Source organism: Notolepis coatsorum, assembly GCF_963971535.1.
Source record: "Notolepis coatsorum genome assembly, chromosome: 3".
Classification (NCBI taxonomy): Eukaryota; Metazoa; Chordata; class Actinopteri; order Aulopiformes; family Paralepididae; genus Notolepis; species Notolepis coatsorum.
The window spans coordinates 205,702,499-205,728,439 of NC_140167.1; the positions used below are offsets into that span (position 1 = coordinate 205,702,499).

At 45.0% G+C, this 25,941-nt stretch overlaps 1 protein-coding gene across 1 annotated transcript in view; it reads left to right on the plus strand.

Annotated features, from left to right (window-relative positions):
• Positions 1 to 25,941, plus strand: part of tdrd5 (tudor domain containing 5) — a gene marked incomplete at its 3' end in the record, with an annotated part of 87,801 nt that overhangs the window by 27,534 nt on the left and 34,326 nt on the right. The window contains exon 6 of the mRNA XM_084311523.1: positions 12,727 to 12,883. Coding sequence (XP_084167649.1) covers positions 12,727 to 12,883 — 157 coding nt within the window. The remainder of the gene's footprint in view (positions 1 to 12,726; positions 12,884 to 25,941) is intronic.

Genomic DNA, 25,941 nt, shown 5'->3' on the forward strand with positions numbered 1-25,941 from the left:
TAAAGTTTTCAATCAGTCAATCAAGTTAACTTTGAACCTCGGTTGTCAAGCCACGTCAATGTTGTGTATGCATCCGAGTGTTCACTGTGCCTTTAAGATGGCACGGTGGCCTTACGACAGTGCTGTGAAGTACCGTCAAGTGTTGTGGTAACGTCAGTTGGGTTGGTCTGCTGTTGTGCACTGGTTGAGCTAGCCCCTTTCGTGACTGCGATGTGCAAGCCAGGGGCTTTTGAGCATGAAATAAAATGTCTAACCTTACGTCGTAGTCCGGTGCGCAATAGACTAACATACACCTCTGTAATTTAAATGTGTCCTTGCCTTGGACTCGAGAGTTGTACTAGGGTTGGATGCAGTTCCCCGTTGCTCAGTCTGTCTGTTTTCCATCTTCTGTGTTTAACGTTATCTGTTTGCGAGTGCTTCCTTGACTGATGGCCAGTACCACGGGACTTTTATTCAACATTCTATATTTCCGCGGGTTGGCCAGTACTGCAGGAACTTTTATTAAACATTATATATGTCCGCGGGTTGGCCAGTACTGCGGGAACTTTTATTAAACATTATATATGTCCGCGGGTTGGCCAGTACTGCGGGAACTTTTATTAAACATTATATATGTCCGCGGGTTGGCCAGTACTGCGGGAACTTTTATTAAACATTATATATGTCCGCGGGTCTTGTGCAGTGCTCTCGTGGCACTGTCAACTCGCCAGACTGGCGAGTGGTCTTCATGAATCACTCGCCAAACGTAAAAAATACTCGCATTTGGCGAGTAAAGTGGCCTAATTTCCTCCCCTGGTAAAGACCCTAACCCTGTTAAAACAGCAGTCAAAGTGTATATTTTCAGCACTACGTTTGTTTACCAATGGTTTTAAATGTTATAAGTGAAATATGAGAATTGAGAAATGTATAGAAATCTAGTCAGGGAAAAAAGGCGAGTATTGACGTGAGGAAATTACACCACCATTTTGTTTGTAGTCCTATGAGGAGAGGAGACCCAGGACTTTCAATGGGCTTTCGAATAAAAAAAAAAAACTACACTTCCTGGCTCACGCCAGCTCCTGTCAATCATCCGACTTCTATATTTACTTTTTTATTTATTATTTTTCTGGATCATAAACCACAAACCTGAACGTTATTGCCATAAAACAGTTTCTCTACCTTTCTGTGAACGTCTAGCAAAAGATGGCGTTGCAATCTGATGAAAAATCGCAGAGAAATTTACATTATAAAAAAGTAACTGTATCTACAGTAGATTTCATTGATGGTTTGTGAATCACGCCTGGTGATACTAAATCCAGATTGAGCTCTGCCATTGGAAAGGGGAGATTTGGCCTGATCCATAGATGTGCGACTTGGCCATAATAAGGTAATTTATAGGCCTTATATTGTATATATATACCTTGTAGAAGTGGAGCAATCTTCCATTTACTTAGGTATGTATTTTTAGGCGGATTTTCTGAAAATAGGGCTCAGGTTTAAGATATTAACACATCATTGAATGAATAGAAATGCTTTTTATAATTGAGTACTTAACATGGTTTAGTTTACATGGACATTAGTATTCTGATATTATTCAGTATACTATCAATTCCCTTGGTAAGCAAGCAAGAAGACTTATGACACCATTTATTTATTATAAAGTAATCGCAATATTGTCCACAATAATCACAATCGCACTCTTTCACCAAATCGTGCAGCCCTACCGCTGACTCTAGTTCCCTCTCCATCCTCATCCTCCTTGACCTCAGCGCAGCCTTCGACACCATCAACCACGCCATCCTCATCACTCGCCTCCAGCCCTCCCATGGCATAATTGGCACCGCCCTCCTGGCACTGCCCCAGTCACTCACGGTGTCCCCCAAGGCTCAGTACTTTGTCCCCTGCCTTTCATCTTCTACATCCTTCCACTTGGTCTGATCCTCCATCATTACAACTGCTATCCAGACGACACACAGCTCTACCTATCCACCAAGACCATCTCTGCAGCCACCCTCACCACCTGCCTCACAGACGATGCGAAATAACTTTCTGAAACTCAACTGCAACAAAATCATAATTTTAAATCATCGGCCCAAATTTTAAATCAACATCATCGGCCCGAACTTCCTCACCCGCTCCACCCAGGATTTCACTCTTAACAGTTGATGGTTCCATTGTCACTCCCTCCACTCCACATCCACAACCTTGGTATCATCCTCGACCCCACCCGCTCATTCCTCCCCATGTAAACCAGATCACCAAAACAGCCTGTTACCACCTCAGGAACATTGTCTGTCTCCGACCCGCCCCATCATTCTCTACTGCTGAAACTATGGTCCATGCATTCATTTTATTTCGATGTCTGCTGGACATGGATTGTTACAAAGGATCAGATTAAACCGAATATATATATTTATTGATTGATATATATTGCATAGTATTTGTATATCGTTTGATATCCCTTGTATATTCCTTGTACATATACACGGAATATCCCTTTAGCCTAGTACGGACCATGGTGTTTCGTTCTCCTATTGGACAGCGGTCCACAGGCGCCAGGGCCATGCCTCCGGAGTCAGGTTCAAAGCCACCGTCAAGACATGTCTGTACATGCCCGGCCTTGCCCAGGAATACGAGACAGAAATGAGGTTGGCACTAGATTGTTCGCCGTGCATATAAATATGGCGCAGGTGAATACAGAAGTAGAGTTACCCAATAAGTTGAAGCCTCACCCACGATACTCCGTGCGGTGAAGTATGGCCTGTTTGGCCCCAAATAAGAGCATTGAGACCGCGTGCGAATTAATAACTGAATCGTCAGAGTTTGGCGCTATACCGTCGAGTGCGACATATTTCTATTAAGTCAGTAATAGTCTATTTGTGTATAGTGTATCGTGCGGCTAAAGTTCTACATTGACCAGCATCACCAACGCTTCCTCGTATCAGCTAGAGTGCTTATCCAGGCTGGGCTGCTTTCATGGCGCTTTCACCCGAGGAGACCTAGACGAGAACCGTGTGGACATGTACACTGGATTAATCTACCCGACGACTACATAGCCCTTTGCGGCTGGATTATATTTGTTTTGGTCCTGTGATTTATGGAGCGGAGAATCGCCGACGCCTACACGTGTGGGATTTACCCTGTGAGGAGCCACGTCGAGTCTGCGCCTCAGAGAGCCTGAGGCCGGCTAGCTTTCTTCACTGTGGAGCTACAGTCTACGGAGAACAGCTGTATTCGTCTGTGGATCAAGAGACTATTGCACCGTCTCCTGTACTTGGAGTCTCCTTAGTCATCGTTGACCAGACTCTCTACTACCGACAGATCCTCTACCTCTGCTGGCTTACAACCGGGGGGACCCTTCCAGTATCTCCCGCTATATATTACTAGTGCACCATAGATATAATTTCCTAAGATTCAGGTCGTATAATTACCTCCTGCGTAACCCGAGAATGGACATTCATTATTGATTTGCCTACGCACATTCCTTTGCCTTATAAGCGCATCCAAAGTAAAATAGAGAAGTATATTATGTACCTTTTGCTGCAATAAATACTTAATTACCACTTTGTGTGGAACCGATTCATTGTGGGAAGTGTTCATCATATTTATATATCATGTACTGTATGGCCAGTAATTAAAGTACATAAAGCGGTAGTGGTTTAATGATACCATACTTATCAATACAGTCAGGGAATTGTACCCCTCAGTTACAATTGGTCCTTCGAGCCGGAGGGTAACTAGTGTAATATTAATATAGTGGTATTAATATTGACATGGCCAATGATGAACACTCCACAAAACGGTTCTCCTAAAGTAGATCGCCCGCAGCGTAGACGGCAGACACCTCAGTACTTAGAGGATTACGTTGCCAATATACTACCTAGCTTTCTACAGACGGTAAACGCGGAAAAAGTAGATAGTAAAATTATGTCCGACCCTATCGACCAGGCTACCCCGCCAATAGAGGCCCTAGTGGGTTCTAACGTAACTGACCAAGCTCACGGTAGGGACCAGGAGGGACCCGACATGACTTTACCCCCCGCCAAGACCGAAGAAGTAGTCCCCGGAGAGCCTTCAGACGGAAGAGAATATGGTAAGGGACCGGGCCGAAGCCCAGCGCGCCGCCGCCGAAGCCCAGCGCGCCGCTGCCGGTGCCCAAAGAGAAGCAGAGCGCGACCTCGCTCTCACCAAGCGCGAAGCCGAGCGCGACCGATTACAAGCGCAGATAATGGAGCAGCTGATCACCAGGGCAACACCCCCTCCCTCCGCACGGGGTTCCAGGGCCTCGTCAAGACAAGGGTCAAGGGCACCCTCCCCTACCCGATCAAGCGACCCTGAGCCCGACCACCAGAGAGAGCCTATACCCCCCTCCGAACCCCTTCCCCGACCGGTCCAAGTGAGACCCAGCTACAAGGAAGAAACGGTCTACACCGCAGAGAGGCTAAATAGACGACTACAGGATCTAGAGGACCTGCCAGAGGAAGAAGAAGAGGGAGAGGAGGAGAGTCAAGCCCGACAGCAGCACAGTACTCCACAGGACCAGGAGGTCCAGTACAGCCCAGGCTCTACCCCCGCGGCTCTGCGCTACAGACCCCCGACTCAATTCACGGGTGAGCTTGACGCACGACCAGCCCCGAGGAACAGCACCTGGATACGCGGGCCATGGTACCCAGCAGGTACCAGCCCACCAAGAGGCGTAAGAGGAGACTCGCCTAGGAGGCCTCTCTTCCAACGCTCACCGATGTGCCAGCCATCCATGGCATCATACATTGGTACACCGACGTTTCCGGACTTCACCCACGAGAACAGAGCACAGTACACGGAGCTACGAATGTGCTTAGAGACAATGATGTCCGATGTAGCTGATGAACCGTACAAGTATGCTATCCTACTGAAGCACCTCAAGGTGCCCCGAGCGCACAATATAGCGCTGGCCTATGCCACCTCTACTACCCCATACACAGCGGCTCTAGCAGCACTCGACCAAAGATATGGACGCATATGGGACTACGTAATACAAGAGATAAGGCATATTGACCGCCTACCCCCAGCCACAGACAATCGCTCACTAGATGACCTGTCTATCAAGGTACAATCCCTGGTAGGGATGCTGGGGGCGCAAAGAGAAAAGGGTATGCACGAACTGTACGCGAACTCTAATGTCGAGAGGATTTTAGAGAAGCTTCCGCCCGCCCGACAAGAGCGCTTCAGGCGGCAAAGAGACCACCGTGATCCTAACGGTCCCGAGCCATCCCTCCTAGACCTAGCCGACTTCCTGGCGAGAGAAGTCAACAGCCTACGGTTGGATACGTTCATGCGGAGCACCCCAAGCTCCAGAGAGGGACCTAGGAGAGCAAACGATGGCCGCAGATTGGTGACCGTCATGCACCAATCAGAATCAGTACCGAGCAGCAAGAACCACAGTACCCCCTCGATGAAAGAGAAGTGGAAGATGGTGTGCCCGTACTGCGAAAAGGAACACTGGTTGTCACAATGTGACACATTCAAGAAGATGACCGCCGACGAGGTGAGTCAATGGATAAAGTCCAACCGACGCTGTTACCGATGTGCGCGCAGTCACATGGCAGCCGATTGCCGCTTAAAGAAGAGGTGTAGTCGGTGTGACGGAGCCCACCTAGATGTCCTACACGACAGTAACAGAAGAAAGCCTGCACCCTCAAGCAGCACAAAGGCAAGTGTTATGTACATTGACCCCGCCAGCAGCGGGGGCGCCCGGGTGCTCTTAAAGGTTGTCCGCGTAACACTGAGTTACCAAGATAAGGTCATGGACACTTACGCCGTCCTTGACGACGGGTCAGAGAAGACCCTTCTCCTCGCGTCCGCTGCGGCCCAGCTGGGGCTGCGGGGGAGCGAAAACCAGATGACGATTCGGACAATAAGAAGAGATCTAAAGACGATAAAGGGCGAGAATGTCTCCTTCACTATCGCAGCAAGCGGGCAGCCAGAGAGACGGTATAGGATTACTAACGCTTTCACCAGCCAAGAAATAGGCCTGTCGCAGTACACCTACCCCATCGCCAAGCTGATGGATAAATATGTGCACCTGCGTCAACTACCTATACCGCTCATAGACGGTGCCACCCCGAACCTGCTGATAGGCTCCGACCATGCAGACCTCATCGTCCCGATAGACCGGGTCCACACAGGGCCCAGAGGCTGTCCTGCAGCAGTCGAGACCCGCCTAGGATGGACATTACAAGGCCCCCTCGCTAAGTCTCTTAACCGAACAGCAGCCACTAACTGCCTCCACTCCAGAGTGACAGAAGAAGACACCACCCTCCTACAGCATGTCGAGAAGCTATGGACACTAGAGACAATGCCCTTTAAGAACGAAAAGAAAGACATTCGTTCCAAGGAAGACATTTACGCTATAGCCCTCCTCGAGCAGGGGACAAAGAGAGTCAAAGTCAACGGAGTGATGAGATACGCAACTCCACTCCTGAGGCGAGAGGGTATGCCTACCTTCCACGCCCCAAAAGAAGCGACGGAGCGGTATCTATTGAACACAGAGCGGCGCCTAGCCAGAGACCCCGCTCAAGAGACGGTGTACCGCGCTGAGATTAACAAGCTAATCACAGCGGGACACATAAAGAAAATTGACATTAAAGAGGCCGATCAGACGACCGAATCATGGTACGTGCCGCACCACAAAGTCCACCACAACGGCAAGGATCGTATTGTGTTCAACTGCAGCTACCAGATCGGATCACAAAATCTGAATAAAGAGCTCTTGCCCGGCCCAACACTCGGCCCCTCTCTACTAGGCGTGTTACTACGTTTCCGCCAAGACAAGGTGGCCATCAGCGGCGACATCAAAGGGATGTTCCTGCAGGTGAGACTAGTGGAGGAGGACAAGCCCCTGCTGCGGTTCCTATGGAGAGAGAGGATCGGGGATGAGCAACCAGCCATCTATCAATGGGAAGTCCTCCCTTTCGGAACCACATGCAGCCCATGCTGTGCTACGTTTGCACTGCAAAAACACGTTGCAGAGGACCCAGCAGCTGATGAAGAGGTCCGACAAAGTGTAGGAAATAGTTTCTACGTGGACAACTGTCTGCAAAGCGTCTCGACGCCAGAAGAAGCCGAGGCCCTTCTACTCAAGCTCCGCGCCTCCCTGATCAAAGGCGGCTTTGATCTCAGGCAGTGGGCCAGCAGCGACCCGCAAGTATTGCGCAGCCTCTCCCCCGAGGACAAGGCAGCAAGCAGCAAGACCTGGATGGCGACCATCCCAGGAGAAGCCCAAGAAATGACATTAGGACTAGTCTGGCGCTTCAAAACAGACTCGCTCCATTATAAACACACACCCCTGACCAAGGAGCAGGGAAGGTCGACTGCACTACCGACCACCAGACGGAGTGTATACAGAACACTCGCCAGACAATATGACCCGTTGGGATGTATTCTACCTTACACCACCAGGGCAAAGATGATTGTAAGAGCGTTATGGGACAAGGACCAGGGCTGGGACGACCCCATACCCGAACACCTTGCATCCACATGGAGAGAGTGGGAGACGGAACTCAGCTCACTCCCAGGTGTCAACATACGCCGCAGCTACTTCCCACCCACAGTGAGGCCGGAGACGTGCCAGATGGACCTGCACGTCTTCAGCGACGCCTCCGAAGTAGCCTACGGTTCGGTGGCCTACTTGCGTGCCCGAGAGGAGGGAGGAGAAATACATACTGCTTTCATCCTGGCTCGCTCAAGAATAGCCCCACGAAAGCAACAATCTATCCCGCGTCTAGAGCTCTGCGCAGCCCTAGCAGGAGCGCAACTCGCCACGTTAATCCAACGTGAACTCACCATTCCGGTGCAAAGAACAATCTTGTGGTCAGACTCCACGACAGTACTCACATGGATCCGGTCTGATTCGTGCAGATACAAGGTCTTCATGGGAGTCAGAGTCACAGAGATTCAAGATTTAACAGAAGTAGCAAGCTGGAGGTATGTGGACACAAAACACAACCCAGCTGACGTCATCCCCCGGGGAATGTCCCTGGATGACCTCACCCGTCACAACCTATACAGTGTATACAGAGTTCCTCAAGCTCCCGGAAGAAGAGTGGCCTACACCCACCCCACGGGAAGCGAGTAAAGAGGAGGCCGAAAACAAGAAATCTATGTTCTGTGGATTGAACACACTCGTCTCCACAGACCCCGACATAGACGATTGCCTCACCCTAGAGAGTGCGCAGCTAAAGACATTCCTGTGGCACCACCCAGAGGTTCAGCTCACTACTGACATTACTGCAGCTGACTACGAAGAAGCAGAACTTCTTCTCCTACAACGAGCCCAGAGAGACTCGTTCCCCGATGAGCTAGACTGTCTACAGGGAGCAAAGCCCGTCCCATCAGACAGCAGACTGCTCCACCTAGCCCCCGAGAGCGACGCCCATGGTCTCATCAGAGTGGGTGGTCGTCTGCGGAGAGCTCCAGACTTACCGGATGACGTCAAGTACCCGATAGTCTTAAACAGCCGACACAAGGTCACAGAGCTGATCATAAAGAAATACGACGAGGATGTGCATCACGCCGGGGCAGAGAGTCTTCGCGGAGATCAGACGTCGTTATTGGATACTGCAAGGGAGAGAAGCAGTGCGGCGCTTCCAGCGAACCTGTCTAGACTGTCGTAAGTGGCGAGCGCAGCCCAGTATACCCCGGATGGCTGACCTACCTCCCTGTCGCCTCCGACTCGGCGACAAGCCTTTTCACTCCACCGGTATGGACTGTTTCGGCCCGCTGTATATAAAGAAAGGAAGAGGAACCGAGAAGCGGTGGGGTATTGTATTCAAATGCATGACCACCCGAGCGATGCATATAGAACTCCTTCCAACCATGAGCACAGACTCATTCCTTATGGCCTTCCGAAGATTCACATCGCGGAAAGGCAAACCGTCTATATTATTGTCTGATCACGGGACAAACTTCAAAGGCGGAGAAAGAGAGCTGAGAGAGAGCTTCCAAGCTATGGGCCCAGAACTTAAGACCCACCTCGCTCCATCCCAGATTGACTTCCAGTTTAATCCCCCGAACGCACCTCACTTCGGTGGAACTTGGGAACGAGAAGTACGTTCAATAAAGACAGCCCTGTACGCCGTGCTTGGGGCCCAGACCGTGGCGGAAGAAGTCCTAATGACAGTCCTCACGGAGATCGAGGGAGTATTGAACTCAAAGCCCCTCGGTTACGTCTCAAGTGATGTAGCAGATGTGGACCCAGTCACCCCCAACACACTCTTGATGGGGCGGCTGGACCCCGCGCTACCACAGACAATGTACAGGCCTGAAGAAGCGAACGGCCGAAGAATGTGGAGGTACTTGTATTGGCTGACAAGTTTTGGAACAGCTTCCTACTCCACTATCTACCGTCTCTACAGACCCGCCAGAAATGGGTGAAAGAGAGAGACAATTTGACAGAAGGGACAGTCGTCATGATTATCGACCAGTCACTACCCCGAGCTATGTGGCCGGCTGGCCGCGTAAGCAAAGTGATCACCGGTGCCGACGGAAAGGTCCGAGCAGCCGAAGTGCTCGTCCAAGGACGGATCTACACCCGACCCGTGGCGAGGCTAATAGAACTGCCAAGGCTCCCCGATACTATCGATGACGACCATGACCCCATGACTTTGTGAACTGCCCGACCCCTCACAACAGACATTGAGTAGTGGACAGTGCGGTTAATCTGTCTCTGCTTAGCTAATTAGGTGGGACTAATTAGGAGGCGGCTGTTACAAAGGATCAGATTAAACCGAATATATATATTTATTGATTGATATATATTGCATAGTATTTGTATATCGTTTGATATCCCTTGTATATTCCTTGTACATATACACGGAATATCCCTTTAGCCTAGTACGGACCATGGTGTTTCGTTCTCCTATTGGACAGCGGTCCACAGGCGCCAGGGCCATGCCTCCGGAGTCAGGTTCAAAGCCACCGTCAAGACATGTCTGTACATGCCCGGCCTTGCCCAGGAATACGAGACAGAAATGAGGTTGGCACTAGATTGTTCGCCGTGCATATAAATATGGCGCAGGTGAATACAGAAGTAGAGTTACCCAATAAGTTGAAGCCTCACCCACGATACTCCGTGCGGTGAAGTATGGCCTGTTTGGCCCCAAATAAGAGCATTGAGACCGCGTGCGAATTAATAACTGAATTGTCAGAGTTTGGCGCTATACCGTCGAGTGCGACATATTTCTATTAAGTCAGTAATAGTCTATTTGTGTATAGTGTATCGTGCGGCTAAAGTTCTACAGTGACCAGCATCACCAACGCTTCCTCGTATCAGCTAGAGTGCTTATCCAGGCTGGGCTGCTTTCATGGCGCTTTCACCCGAGGAGACCTAGACGAGAACCGTGTGGACATGTACACTGGATTAATCTACCCGACGACTACATAGCCCTTTGCGGCTGGATTATATTTGTTTTGGTCCTGTGATTTATGGAGCGGAGAATCGCCGACGCCTACACGTGTGGGATTTACCCTGTGAGGAGCCACGTCGAGTCTGCGCCTCAGAGAGCCTGAGGCCGGCTAGCTTTCTTCACTGTGGAGCTACAGTCTACGGAGAACAGCTGTATTCGTCTGTGGATCAAGAGACTATTGCACCGTCTCCTGTACTTGGAGTCTCCTTAGTCATCGTTGACCAGACTCTCTACTACCGACAGATCCTCTACCTCTGCTGGCTTACAACCGGGGGGACCCTTCCAGTATCTCCCGCTATATATTACTAGTGCACCATAGATATAATTCCCTAAGATTCAGGTCGTATAATTACCTCCTGCGTAACCCGAGAATGGACATTCATTATTGATTTGCCTACGCACATTCCTTTGCCTTATAAGCGCATCCAAAGTAAAATAGAGAAGTATATTATGTACCTTTTGCTGCAATAAATACTTAATTACCACTTTGTGTGGAACCGATTCATTGTGGGAAGTGTTCATCATATTTATATATCATGTACTGTATGGCCAGTAATTAAAGTACATAAAGCGGTAGTGGTTTAATGATACCATACTTATCAATACAGTCAGGGAATTGTACCCCTCAGTTACATGGATCATCAAACAACATCCTCAATATGTCAAACTCTGCTGCCCACATGCTCACCTCCACCCGCCGCTCTGACCACGTCACCCCTGTCCTCCATGACCTCCATTGGCTCCTGATCAAATACAGGATACATTTCAAAATACTTTTCACCTTCAAAGCCCTCTACAACCTGCCCCCCTACCTCTCTGACCTCCTCCTCCACCATCACCTCTACCTCTCTGACCTCCTCCTCCTCCACCTCTACCTCTCTGACCTCCTCCTCCTCCTCCACCCCTACCTCTCGGACCTCCTCCTCCATCACCTCTACCTCTCTGACCTCCTCCTCCATCACCTCTACCTCTCTGACCTCCTCCTCCATCACCTCTACCTCTCTGACCTCCTCCTCCACCACCTCTACCTCTCTGACCTCCTCCTCCATCACCTCTACCTCTCTGACCTCCTCCTCCACCTCTACCTCTCTGACCTCCTCCTCCATCACCTCTACCTCTCTGACCTCCTCCTCCATCACCTCTACCTCTCTGACCTCCTCCTCCATCACCTCTACCTCTCTGACCTCCTCCTCCATCACCTCTACCTCTCTGACCTCCTCCTCCATCACCTCTACCTCTCTGACCTCCTCCATCACCTCTACCTCTCTGACCTCCTCCTCCATCACCTCTACCTCTCTGACCTCCTCCTCCATCACCTCTACCTCTCTGACCTCCTCCTCCATCACCTCTACCTCTCTGACCTCCTCCACCACCAGACCTCTACCCGTCACCTCAGGTCTGTTGACACCAATCTCTTGCTTCCCATCAGTACCTAGCTCTGGACCTTACTTCCCATCAGTACCTAGTTCTGGACCTTACTTCCCATCAGTACCTAGCTCTGGACCTTACTTCCCATCAGTACCTAGCTCTGGACCTTACTTCCCATCAGTACCTAGCTCTGGACCTTACTTCCCATCAGTACCTAGCTCTGGACCTTACTTCCCATCAGTACCTAGCTCTGGACCTTCCCATCAGTACCTAGCTCTGGACCTTCCTTCCCATCAGTACCTAGCTCTGGACCTTACTTCCCATCAGTACCTAGCTCTGGACCTTCCCATCAGTACCTAGCTCTGGACCTTCCTTCCCATCAGTACCTAGCTCTGGACCTTGCTTCCCATCAGTACCTAGCTCTGGACCTTGCTTCCCATCAGTACCTAGCTCTGGACCTTCCCATCAGTACCTAGCTCTGGACCTTGCTTCCCATCAGTACCTAGCTCTGGACCTTCCCATCAGTACCTAGCTCTTGGGGCGACGGGGCCTTCGCTGCAACTGCCTCCTCCTTTTGGAATGTTCTCCCCAACCACATCTGCAACGCCAACACCCTACCGTCCTTTAAAACAGCCCTTCACCTTTATTTGTATCCCATTCTGTAAAGCGCCTTTGAGCACCATGAAAATATCTATACTAGTCCAACGTATTATTATTATTATTATTATTATTATTCAGTAAATTATCACATTTACGGTTAGTTCTACAAGTTCAATTTCCATGGTAATATTCACAATATTCTGTGATCAGGATATGACCATGCATGTACACACCTTAGCCTGACATAGCTTGTATCATTCCACAATATCACTGCCTGTAAATTCACTCAGTTTATAGTGTAAGCTCATTCCATCTTTTGTCTTTTGCTCACCAGAGGCTGTTTGGAGAGGAGCTGCCTCTGGCTCACAGTGGCTTCCTGAGCACCACTGAGATGGTGGGCGCTCTCACCGACATCTTCTACCTGAAACCTGGGGCGGGTGACGAGGGTTGGATCGTCATCGACATCCAAGACACTGCAAGCACACAGAACGGTACTGAACAGTTAGCCTGCCCTTTCCACCTGGTTCCACATAGTGCAGCACGATTGATCTAATCTCAATTGCAATCGTGATGTCAGCCTGTGCAATTATATGAACTGCGATTTTGCAATTTAACCAAAACAATTTGACCGGGTCCAGCGGTAAGAGACTCATATCTAGAAGTCGGATTGCGAGGAAATGTATAAAATGTTTAAATTTTGTATTATCACAGTTTGAATGTAACCCTCTGAGGTCGAAGCTCCCGTGAGCGGAGAACACCTTTGACGAAAAGGTGTGAAAACAGCCTCATCTCGGCGGAGAGGATTTTTCATAAATGCTGAAAATATTGCGCGATTGAAAATAATTTGATATTCGCAATTTCTAGTGCATTGAAATGTTCTGAGGGGCGTGGCCAGGCGACATGGGGTGAGGTCGTGTTTCAGCTGAGCTCCCCAAGGAATGTTCTTTTAACATACGTTAAACCATTAGTATAATTTTGTCTTATGTACAGTATTTTGTTGGATACGTCGAGTATACACACTTTGACCATTGGAATGGCAGCTAAACGATCAGTCGCTCTGGGAATAACTCCCCCGCCCGCTAGCGTGTCTCCCTCGGTTGAGCTAAAGGACACGAGCCTGGCTACAATTAGCAAGCTAATAGCCAGCTCTGCGGCCAGCCATGCCGCAAAAGGAGCTATTCGAGAGCTTTGGACGAACGGTCATGTTGGAAATCAGGCCAGCAATTGATTTAGTCATGGAAAGAGTGGAATCGCTGAATTCCATAGCCACGGCTAACGCAGCTGAAATAACATCCCTAACCGAAGAAACGTCTAAACAAGCTGAGAGACTACTTTTCTGGAGGGGGCACTGCTTAACAAGCAATCGGAGGTGACCGGGATGCAAGCTACGATCTGTGAGATGCAGTCCCGAGAGAGACGTCTCAACGTTCGTATTGTGGGAGTCCCAGAGGGATCCGAGGGAGGCCGTCTTGTGGACTCCATGCCATGCTTGTTGCAGCAGATTGTGGGCCTTGACGTTCTTACCACCCCTCCAGTGTGTGAGACGGCCTACAGAACTGGCCCGGCAAGGTCCGACGGGAGCCGGGTGCCTAGACCCATTATTGCGAGGCTCCACAGTCTGCGCACAAAGGAGCTGATGATGCGGGCGGCCCGCTCCAGGAGGGGACAATTGCACTTGGGTGACTGTAAAGTGGCCATTTTCGAGAACTTCACGCCTGAAGTTCTAGCTCAGAGAGGGAAATATCGAGAGATCATGTCCCTTCTGTGGAAGATGGACCTCCGCCCAACTTTGCTATTCCCAGCCAGCCTTTCGGTGAAAATGAAGAGAGAAGAACACAGGCAGGTATGGTCGCTAATAAGGGGGGAGGAGTATGTGAAGAAAGAGGTGATTGACCCTGGAAATGGCACAGAGTGACTGCTGCTCGAGGTCCTTCAAACTAATTTAACATTTGCCTTGATTACCACTCTGTAACAAGCTGGACTCATGCTCGTTTGACTAGCTGACATGTGCTCAACTCAAGCTAGCTGGACAAATATGTAGAATGACACTGTGCTATCATAACAGGCTAGACTAACCTTGGTTTGTTTAGCCAAGCTAGCTGGCCAATTGCTAAATGCTACACATGCACATTCAAGCTAACAGGACGTATGAACGAATAGACACAAGTAAGTGGAGTGACACTGTGTGCTATCGTGACAGGCTAAGCTGGCCTTATGTTTATTTGATAATTTTTTCTGTTAAATTAAGCTAGCTGGTCAATTGATGGAGTACTGCATGTATCCATGTGAGCTAACTGGACACGGCTATGTGCGAGAATCACATTGTGCTCCGTCACATCAAGCTAAACTTGTGTGCATCAGGACACCATGTGCTCATTCAAGCTAGCCGTTCTTTCGCCCTGACTGGGCATGCACGGCAATTGACGCTTAATTAACGCGGCCGGTGTTAGTCGGCCTGATGCACCGGCTGCCAGACTAGTTCAAGTTCAAGTTTCTTTATTAGTTGTCATACAGAAATACAGGATACTTTTGTATGAAATGCTTCTTTCTATTTTGCTCATGAGAGTGTGCTAGACTAGAGACTAGAGTCTATTGACGGTGACTGTTATTGTTAAAGGATTGGATTTACTGTTTCATGTCTTTTTGCTGCATAATCAATACATTTGACAATATTTCAGAAGATGTGGTCCCACCGGACACAGACCATTGTTGTTGTCCTGGCAGTTAGCCAACGTTTAATGTGGGCCACAGTTACAACTACAGTTACAACTATGTTATAATTATATTATATTTTAGGCGGATTTTCAGAAAATAGGGCTCCGGGCTTAACACATTCGGGGCCATTGGGATGCGTCTAATAAATCTCTAGAGGACCGGCAAATGTAAACAGATGTGGGGCTGTTTGTAGAGCTAAATCTATACTTTATAGTATTGCTATCTGTTCATTCTCATTGTCAATTGGGACCATAAACCGTCCCTTCAAAATGGATTAAAGAAATAATTTTTTCATCAATACGTTCTCATTTTATAGCGCTGTGAATATAAGCGTTATACGGCATTTGGTCTAGTATATTTCCTGGGAGGCGAGATAAAGGGCTAATAGTTACTAATGTTATATCCAATGGCATTTCCGTTATACATATGCTACAGTTAAAACTCAAACTGCATATGATCGGCAGTGGCACAATCCTCAAGCATGTACCGTAATTCCTCTAATAGTAACCGGTATTCAATTAAAAACCGGGTCTCTATTAATGACCGGGTGCACTGTTGAGCTAAGCAATTATAAACCGGCCTCCTAATACAAGCCGGGTATATTTTGTTATTGTTGTTATATGCTGGCCTGGCTGTGCAGTAAATACCATATAATGGTATGGTGTTAATGTTTACCAAGAGAGTAAGCCTACCTCAGAATTGTATAAAACGAAGTAATAATAATATTATTATTATTATATTATTATTATTATTATTATTATTATTATTATTATTATTATTATTATTATTATTATTATTATTATTATTATTATTATTATTATTATTATACCAGTATTGTGATTGCATTTTACTTTATTTAACTTTTTTTGACCACCTGTAATTGCACTGTTTACTACCGTATTTCATACAGTATTTGGTTTCAATAAATGAACCCAGTACATTTTACTGGGTTCAAACTGACAAAATGTTGATTTATTCATTATGATCCGTTTGAAAATTTGAAATATAGGCCTCTCTCTGATACATGCCTCCTCCTAATACAAGCCTGGTATCCGCTACAGTTGAAACAAATACAAGCCGGGGTTACTATTAGAGGAATTACGGTATGCATGAAAGGGGGGGGGACGTCGTTTCTTTTTTTGATTACCAATAACCGTGTTCGTCTAAGTAGCCACATAGGCCGATCGTATCGCATCATAACGAGGCTCAATCGGGCTGTAATTTACGTGAAAAAGATCTTACCATGAGCCGGTTGGATCCCCCCGAGCATTTCCCCGTTATCGATCGCCATCTGGTAGATCGATATGTCCATTGGCTGATGATAAATCCCCTTATTGCATAGTGAAATCCGCAATTCAAAACTGACCTCCTCCTCCACCTCTACCTCTCTGACCTCCATCACCTCTACCTCTCTGACCTCCATCACCTCTACCTCTCTGACCTCCTCCATCACCTCTACCTTTCTGACCTCCTCTTCCACCTCTACCTCTAAGATATTTTTCACGTAAATTACATGTGGCTACTTAGATGAACACGGTTATTGGTAATCAATAATAAGAAACAACGTCCCCGTCCCCCCGTCCCCTTTCATGCATACATGCTTGAGGATCGTGCCGATCATATGCAGTTTGAGTTTTAACTGTAGCATCTGTATAACGGAAATGCCATTGGATATAACGTTAGTAACTATTAGCCCTTTATCTCGCCTCCCAGGAAATATACTAGACCAGTGGTTCCCAAACTGTGGTGCGCGAGCGCCCTCTAGGTGGTGCGTGACATGAAAAGGCTAATGGTGGTAAACCTTTTTTGAATTTTTTTTACAATAAAATTTCATAGAAAATCTTAGTCAAACCTTTAGTATTATGGGTATTAAATATGCTGGCAGAGTACATGCATCCATGTTGTCGTGAACATTTTAATTAAATAAAGAAATTCCCTATCCATAGTCGCCGTGGGAAGAGATAAAATAAAAAATAAAATCTGTGCACGGAGACCAGCAACAATTTTTTCTAACGAAACCCATTGGGGTCAGCTAGGTCGGGAGGTGACAGGGGGTGCACGGCCAAAAAAGTTTGGGAACCGCTGTACTAGACCAAATGCCGTATAACGCTTATATTAGCGCCCCTAAGAGGATCTGGCCGGTATTGCACGTTGGCGAATTCAAAGAGTAGGGTAAATCTGCAGTGCCGCTCGGCGACCTTGAATAGGTTATTAAAATGGAATAAAAGCAATAACAACTTGCCACGGATATATCCATGCTTCTGTCCACAACGGGTGGAATCGAAACACGGAGATCTCCGTGGTCGGGCGCCATTGTGTTAAGAGGTTAAGCCCGGCGCCCTATTTTCTGAAAATCCGCCTAAAATACATACCTAAGTAAATGGAAGATTGCTCCACTTCTACATGGTCCACTTGCATGTTCTTGGTATCTAGGGACATCTATGGATCTCAGTGAATGTATTCCCAGTGTCTGAAATATTGTGTCTATTACTAGGCTTGCTTAAATTGTGATGAAACGAAGGAGAATATGAATTATGACAGTGAAAATGCTAAAAATTACCAGACATGAAAAACTGCCACTGAGCTCATTCAGTACCTTCTTGAGATCACGTGTACAAAAAGTCTAAGGAAATTAATAAAGGGAAGATGATTAACACTTTGATCGCCGGGGTTAAATTCATAATTTACCATCCCTCGCCAGCCCTATTTAACATGGAGAAGTTCCCCTTCTTTGCAGGGCTATAACTTTTTAAATTGTATTGCTAAATTGACATTACCATGGCCCATTCAAAGTCCTATATCTATTGTTCAGGGTGTAGCAACGTTATACTTTTTCATTCACATATTCATACTAAAATACGGTCTAAAGTATAAGTATGTTTTTATCGTTTTCTGCAGCTTTCTTCAGAACGTGATTTATAGCCCTAAATGCATTATATTGATGATTGTATACAGTTTGATAGCAATCGGCGAGAGATAAAAAATTTCAACTGCACGTACTTCTAGAAGTTACTACGTATGATCTGATGTTGACCGGATGGGAGGGGGGTCGTTTATAATTCCGTGGGCAACGTTATATCATTCATCTAGTGTGGGTGATATGATCATTAGAGCAGTTAGTATAGAAGACATTAAAAAATAACGCTGAAACTCACCGTAGCTTCCTCTCGCCGTTGGGAGATGAGCGTGGAACAGAATTTTTTCTATTATGGGATGTACAAATACCCGATCCATTTCCAGGTTGTATAATAGTATATACGTCCAAATCATGTTTATCGAGTTATTGGCAACGGATCGATATCCATTGTGTCGAGCTCGAGTCCCGGGACCTATAGCGAGTGATCGGATCAAATTGAAATGAGCACCAGCTTCCACTTCCCTGTTTCTTCCCTGGGCGATCCGCCGATCGGCCACCAGCTGGCGCTCTTGAACCGTTAGAGAGTTGACAGGGGCTCACCAGTACATATAATGTCTCCGGGGGAGAAATATGATTTCGATCACAGATTTTTGAAATATTGATATCAAAGACGCTGTCCAGCGTCAACGGCAGAATGAGCATGGCGGGGAATAACGTGTTTCAGCGTCAACGGCGATTAAAGGGTTAAACAGAAGGTTTTGTAGATACAGTACTGAATTCTGCCATCCGGACCCATGCAATTTTATAGAATATAGAATATGAGGCCTATAAATGACCTTATTATAGCCAACTCGCACATCTATGGATCGGGCCAAATCTCCTCTTTCAAATGGCAGAGTTCAATTTGAATTTATGAAGAATGAAATCTACTGTATGTACAGTCAGCTTATTCTTGCGACAGGTCCGCCAATTTGGATTGGATTTCAACACAGATGGGTGCTAAATGTTCACAGAAGGTAGACACACTAACTGCGCTCCAATCTATGCCAATAACGTTCAGTTTTGTGATATAGTATCCCGAGAAATAAGAGAAATAAAAAAAATTCATACACGTCATTTGCTTGACTGTAGTTACTGTAGTTTTTAAAAATGTCAACGCTCATTGAGAGCTCTGGATGCTCTGTGCTCATATGACTACAAATCATCATCATTCGGTGACGGCCACTAATTAAAAATGGCGGATCTCCGTGAAAATATGATCACATTTCAAAAACTAAAATCTCACCAATAACACTTTAACCTATTGGTAAACAAACTTATTGCTGAAAATAAGGGGGGGGGGTCAGGGTTTTACTGTTACGTGTTTCTGTGTTGTTGTTTTGTGTTTGTGTATTTGTTCCTCCAAAATGATGGGGCTGACCGCCTGGACTCTTCGGGACCGACATTCCCCGGCTCTGCCTTTGCTGCATTGGTATGTTTTTAACACATTGAGTGCCAGCAGGGGGCACACGATTTATCGCTTGAATGCCAGCCTTTTGGGACTGATTTTCCGATATTTCATGATTTTCGCGGAGGTATTTCTATATTCTATATTATGGCTATGTGTCTAATACGCCCGTCGCTTATCAATGACTTGCTTGGAGTCAACATGTACGAAACGGATTGTTTTTTCATCTGTACATTTCCGTTTTATACCGTTTTGAAAAACGTACGTTTTTGGACATTTCTAGGAAAAAAAATTAAGATTACGCGGAAATAGCCATTTACTGGAATACACACAACATGTAATTTTCCGGCTGATTTATGAATCGTTTTCAAATAAACGCTAGATTATCGATAGTATATGTGTACTTATCCTTACCTCACATCAGATGTTCTGCAAAAAGATTATTCCAATTCCTGATCGCCATTCCAAATATCGATCGCGTTTATTGATCCAACCTCGAAACACATATTCCACGCTGCTCTGAGGGTCCCCAATGAATGCAATCATCTCGGGTTACATGCCTGAGAAGTAAAATGTGGAATCCGGGTTTTTCCCCCCCCATGCATTTCCATTGAGTCCAATCCAATGGGTGCATTACCATCCGGGAGATAGGGGGCAGTATTTTCCCTTTTCAAGGTCAGAGCCAGTCCCAATGATAACGTGAGGCTGGATTGATGAAAAATGAATGGATATCGCTAATAAAAGCAATAACGATTAAATAACGAGATTTCTCGTCGTTGGCACTCAACGCATGACGGCGAACAACGAGATTTCTTGTCGTTGGCACTCAAAGTGTTAATAGTGCTGTCGGGTGATAAAAAAAATGTATCTAATTAATTACAGGATTTGTAATTAATTAATTAATCGCATAACCATTTTAGGCCTGATATTTTATATTCTATAATCATATTTCAAATTTCATGTGTCTGGATGGCAGAATTCAGTACTGTATCTTCAAAACCTTCTGTTTAATCATCTTCCCTTTATTCATTTGCTTAGATTTTTCAGGTCTGGTCAATTTTAGCATGGTGTTATTCACAGTAAAAAAAAAAAGAATTGAATTGATATTCTCATTTGGTTCATTACAATTTACTCAAGCCTAGTAACAGACACAGTATTTATGACACTGGGAATATTGAGTTTATTAGGATCCCCATTAGCTGTTGCATGACAACAACTAGTCTTCCTGGGGTCCACATAAAACATTACATTCGACAAGACTTTTACAGAACAGTAAATAAATAAAAAGAAAACTGATTTCCGAAGTCTATTTTCCTTCAAGCATTGACTTTCTTATTTTCCATCATATACCACTTATTTTCTGATTTTCATTTCATTGGAAAGAAAATAATGATGATAATAATAATGATAATAAAATAAGAATAAAGTACTGCATCTTTTACTGCATTTACAGATGCCAGCCTTCAATTCAACATTGGGTGCCAACAACGAGATTTCTCGTTATTTCTCGCCATGCGTTGCTTGCCAATAACGAGATTTCTCGTTGTTTAATCGCTATTTCTTTTATTAGCGATATCCATTAATTTTTCATCCATCCAGCCTGACGTTATCATTGGGAATGGCTCTGAGCTCGAAAAGGGCAAATACCGCCCCCTATCGTCTCCCGGATGGTAATGCACATCATTGGATTGGATTCAGTGGCCATGTGCATCAGAGAAAAACTCCGGTCCAGGGTTTCCCCATCTCTGGCAAGCAGTGTCTGTTACCACATTCACTGGGGAGGCTCGGAGCAGCTTTCGATTATGCGTTTCGGACTATAATGTTGGATCAATAAACACGATCAATATTTGGAATGGCGATCAGGAATTGGATTAATCTTTTTGCACAACATCTGATGTCAAGTCAAGTAATTTATTTATAGAGCACATTTAAAAGCTCGAGAGCCAACCAAAGTGCTGTACAGTACAGTCAAAGCATAAAATCAATGTCCTATAAAATACACAAATACAAAAAGGCACAACAGGACAGGACAGTACATTAAAAAAATAGGACAAGCGGATAGGGGAGCACAAAGTACAGTATAGCACACCGGGGACAGAGGAGCACAAGAAGAGATACAAGAGGGAGGGGGCAGGATAAAATTGCATGGGAGTGTGTGGGTTAGGGTGTGGGAGAATCAGGATTAATTGAAGGCTAGGGAATAAAAGTGGGTTTTTAAACGGGCCTTAAATGTCTCCAGCGTAGGGGCAGATCGAATGTGAGGTAAGGACTCTATTTTACCAGTATTGGGTTAATCAGATGTTTTTTCATAGCGATCACAACGTGTGTGTGTGTGCGTGCGTGTGTGTGTGTGTGTGTGTGTGTGTGTGTGTGTGTGTGTGTGTATGACGTTAGCGCTGACCAGGTCATGGATAATAGATTTTTCAGCCCGCTTCTCTAGCGTGCATAAGTGCACATATACTATCGATAATCTAGCGTTTATTTGAAAACTATTCATAAATCAGCCGAAAAATTACAACGTGTTTTGTGTATTCCACTAAAGGGCTATTATCGAGGAATTTCTCTGAAATTACTAGAACTCTCCGATACTATACTCGTATTCAAAACGGTATAAAACTGAAATGTACCAATGAAAAAACAATCCGTTTCGTACATGTTGACTGCAAGCACGTCATTGACAAGCGAGGGGTGTTTTAGACACATAATTTAAGATGTAGTTTAAGCGTTCGCAAATATCCCCGACCTCCCATTGACTAAAGCGCTGGCACTCAAGGGGTTATCTGGGCAAAGGGGCGTGGCAACCAATGTGTTAAGGTACAACTACCTGAAATGAAAATAAATTTCAGGTAGAGAATACATTCCCTGAGATCCATAGATGTCCCTAGAATCAGATACCAAGAACATGCAAATGGACCATTAAAAAAAAAAAAAAAAAAAAATTGTAAATGTTTATTCTACGACGTTCTTATGGAATTAATGGGAAAAAAATTATAATATTTATAATTTATTTAAATTTTTTATAAATGTTGAGTACATTTTCATAACGCGATAATTTGCTGTGTAATTAATCTAATTAACCCGATAAACGTACAGCCCTAGTTTTTAAACTCACAAACTAATACAACCATGGCTAGAATAAACACTTTAATATGGAACACAGGGGCTGAACACGTCACACGAGCGCACTAGTGTCTTTGCCTGGTAAAGGGAAGGAAAATTGACAGCTTTTCTCAGTGAGACGCATTTATTGTCAGCTGACGTGGCAAGGTTGGCAAACCGCCAATATCATGTAATTTCCTCATCCTCTGCCAACAGAAAAACGAAAGGAGTCGCTATAGTGACGAGACGCAATCTAGATATCAGGGTCCTAGAAGTGTGGTCGGACACGGAGGGGAGGATAACAATTGCAAAGGTGGAATATTCTCACAGGAAAATAGAACTAATGGCATTATATACTCCAAATACATTTGATGCAGCGTTCTACAAAACAATCACCAAAATTATGTTAGAACTGAATGGATATGCTTTCATAGTGGGTGGTGACTTCAATGCATGCTGGGACTCCAAGTTGGATAGATCCGGCCCCTCCGAAACACATGATCAAAAACAATCTTCTGAGGTTCTTAAAATGTGGGCCAGGGACACTGGGCTCACAGATCTGTGGTGCATAACCAATCCCACGTCAAGAGACTATTCCTACCTGTCAGCCTGACATAAGACCTTCTCCAGAATAGATGACGTGTTCTCATCCCCAGGTATGTTTGATCATTTCCATGTCTCTTTGATCGCCTTGGCTCTCTCGGATCACAAGGAGATCTCTTTCGTGGCCTCGTTTGGCAAAATCTCCACAAAAGCTCCCAAGATGGTGTTTTAACTTGTCCCTGTTGAAAAACATAGACTTTTGCACTGACTTTTTGAAAATATGTGGAATATTTGTAGATTAACGTTGGCACGGTCGAGGACCCTAGAATCCTGTGGAATGAAAGGCTTTATTAGAAGCCATGTCATTTAAAAAAAACTAGAAGGGCTGGAAAAGCTATACTCTGACCTATACGCCTCACTGCAGATGAACTACAATGAGCAGATGAATACACAACGTATGATAGTTAAAAAAGAAAGAAATTCTATAAATAGACAACACTATATAGGACGAGGCAAAATTATTACTTTTATGGCTTCAGACCAAGCCACTTATTGGCAATGAAAATATACTCAAATGATACATTTTCGGATATCCACTCAATCAGGACACAACCAGGAGCAATCACCACTGACTCAAAAAAGATTAATGACACTTTTAGAGAATTTTACTCACAACTGGAGGTCAACTTTGATCATATAAAATTTGAAGCGTTTGTTGAAGGTCTCAAAATACCAGAATTATCAGAGGAAGAGGCTGGGGAACTGGGGAAGCCAATCACTCTTATAGAACTCAGAGCGACAGTAGCTGAAATGCAGGGAGGTAAGGCACCGGGATGGGATGGGATCCCACATGAGTTTTACTTGGCATTCTGGGACCAGTTGGGCCCATTGCTGTTCGAGATGATTCAACATGCTATTGAACGGGGGATTCTCGAGAGACGTTAACATGGCCTTGATCTTGTTACTTAACCTCTTAACCTGCGCCCCCAAAAGTGGCCATTTCAGAAACTTCAGAATGTCATCTTTCAAAAGAGACCAGGCTCATGCATGTGCTATAAGTATAAAGTATGTTGTTTTGGTTTGCAAAAGTATGCAGTCCTCAAAGTGGCCATTTCAGTTTTCATTTTTGAGGACTGCATACTTTTGCAAACCAAAACAACATACTTTATACTTATAGCACATGCATGAGCCTGGTCTCTTTTGAAAGATGACATTCTGAAGTTTCTGATTCAAGTGCTAATGAAATAGAGTAACATAGGTCTAAACCATGGGTCAGCAACCTTTTTGACATGGAGTGCCTGTTTGAAATATAGTTGTAACTAGTGTGCCTCAACAATATTCCATGCATCGTAAATATTTTTTCTCATCAGGTCTTTTTAACGATAATTTTTACATTATTACATCATTATTGTTATTGTTATTATTAACAATATTATTATGATGGTTGTATCAACCCTAAATCTGAGTTGGGGGGGGGGGCGGGGGGTGCAATGCAGACAAACAGCTGCATACAGTGCGACCATTTCACTCACATTTGCCCATTCATTTTTGGACACATCACACACCATCGGTGTGTGTACTGTACGTGTGCTGTCATAGCTCCACCTACAGGCCTAATGGAGAACACCAGGAGAACACCAGGATGTGAATGGAGGGTGAATGTGAGGTATATCGTGTAAATAAGTTTTGATTGATCGCAAGACTACACTGTAAAACATTTTATAATAATAAGTTACCAGAACTTAAACATATTGAGTTCAGTTACTGTGCATTAAGGTTTTCAGTTTTCAATCCATAATAAGTTAACAGAAAAATAAGTACACAACCACATTATTTCAACCTAATACAACTATGTTTATTGTCATTGTTTTAAGAACACAAGTTGACTTGGTAATACTCACATTTGAGTAAAAAAAATGGCTTAAGTTTTAACATGTGCAATGTTCAATGAAATAGAAAAATAAATAATAAAATGTGTTGATTAATCCCACTGGTCACAATGGTGACCGTAATAATGTTTTTGTTATAAGGCTCTGCAAATGTTACTGAATGATGTAGCAATGTATTTCCAGCTAAATTGAAATAATAAACAAATAAAGGGTCTCAATTAAATATGTGGTAGTAAAAATAACCTGTGGGAGGATTTCAACAAGATAAATGCAACAACAGTGCAAAATATTTCACTACAATATTTCAAAGCAAAAAAATAAATATATATATAATATTTTTTTTTTTTTTTTTAATGCTGCCCCCTATGCCTATGAAACGCGTGCCTAGGGTTGCCTACCCCTGGTCTAAACCGAGTTGTAGAAAAACTGTAGTAGTTAGTAGTCCAGAGGTAGTATTTCACAGAAGGTGGCATGGCTTAAAAAACTCCCGAAATCCATAGCCTGAAGCCTTATGTAGTGCATGTCCAAATTTCATAAAGATCCATTCAGAAAATAGTGATTAGGAGTGATTTTGGTAAACTGTGTACAAAAGAAATACTCAGTTTTCTCATAGACTTCAATTAATTCTGCTGTTTTTCTCTTCCTGTTTTCGCTCGTTAGTTTTTCACCTAGATCCCTGATTCATACATCCCCACGTGGGGTATCATTGGAAAGCCACACTCATTGGCTACAACCCTCCACAATAATTTTCGAGATCGCCAAATGATTGACGGAACTAGAGCCCCAAGAGTCATGTGGGCCCTTGCAGGTTAAGAGGTTAAAGGGGACATGTCTTGCTATTCATTTCACTATTTGGGCAACTTTACACAATTCCTGTGAGTCTATGGAACACATCTGTAAAAAAAAAATTCCAAAAAATGCATTGTTTTGTATTTCTGATCAAGTTCTCTAAAGCAGCATTTTTCCACTTCAAGATTTCAAGCTGTTTTGGGCTGGGCT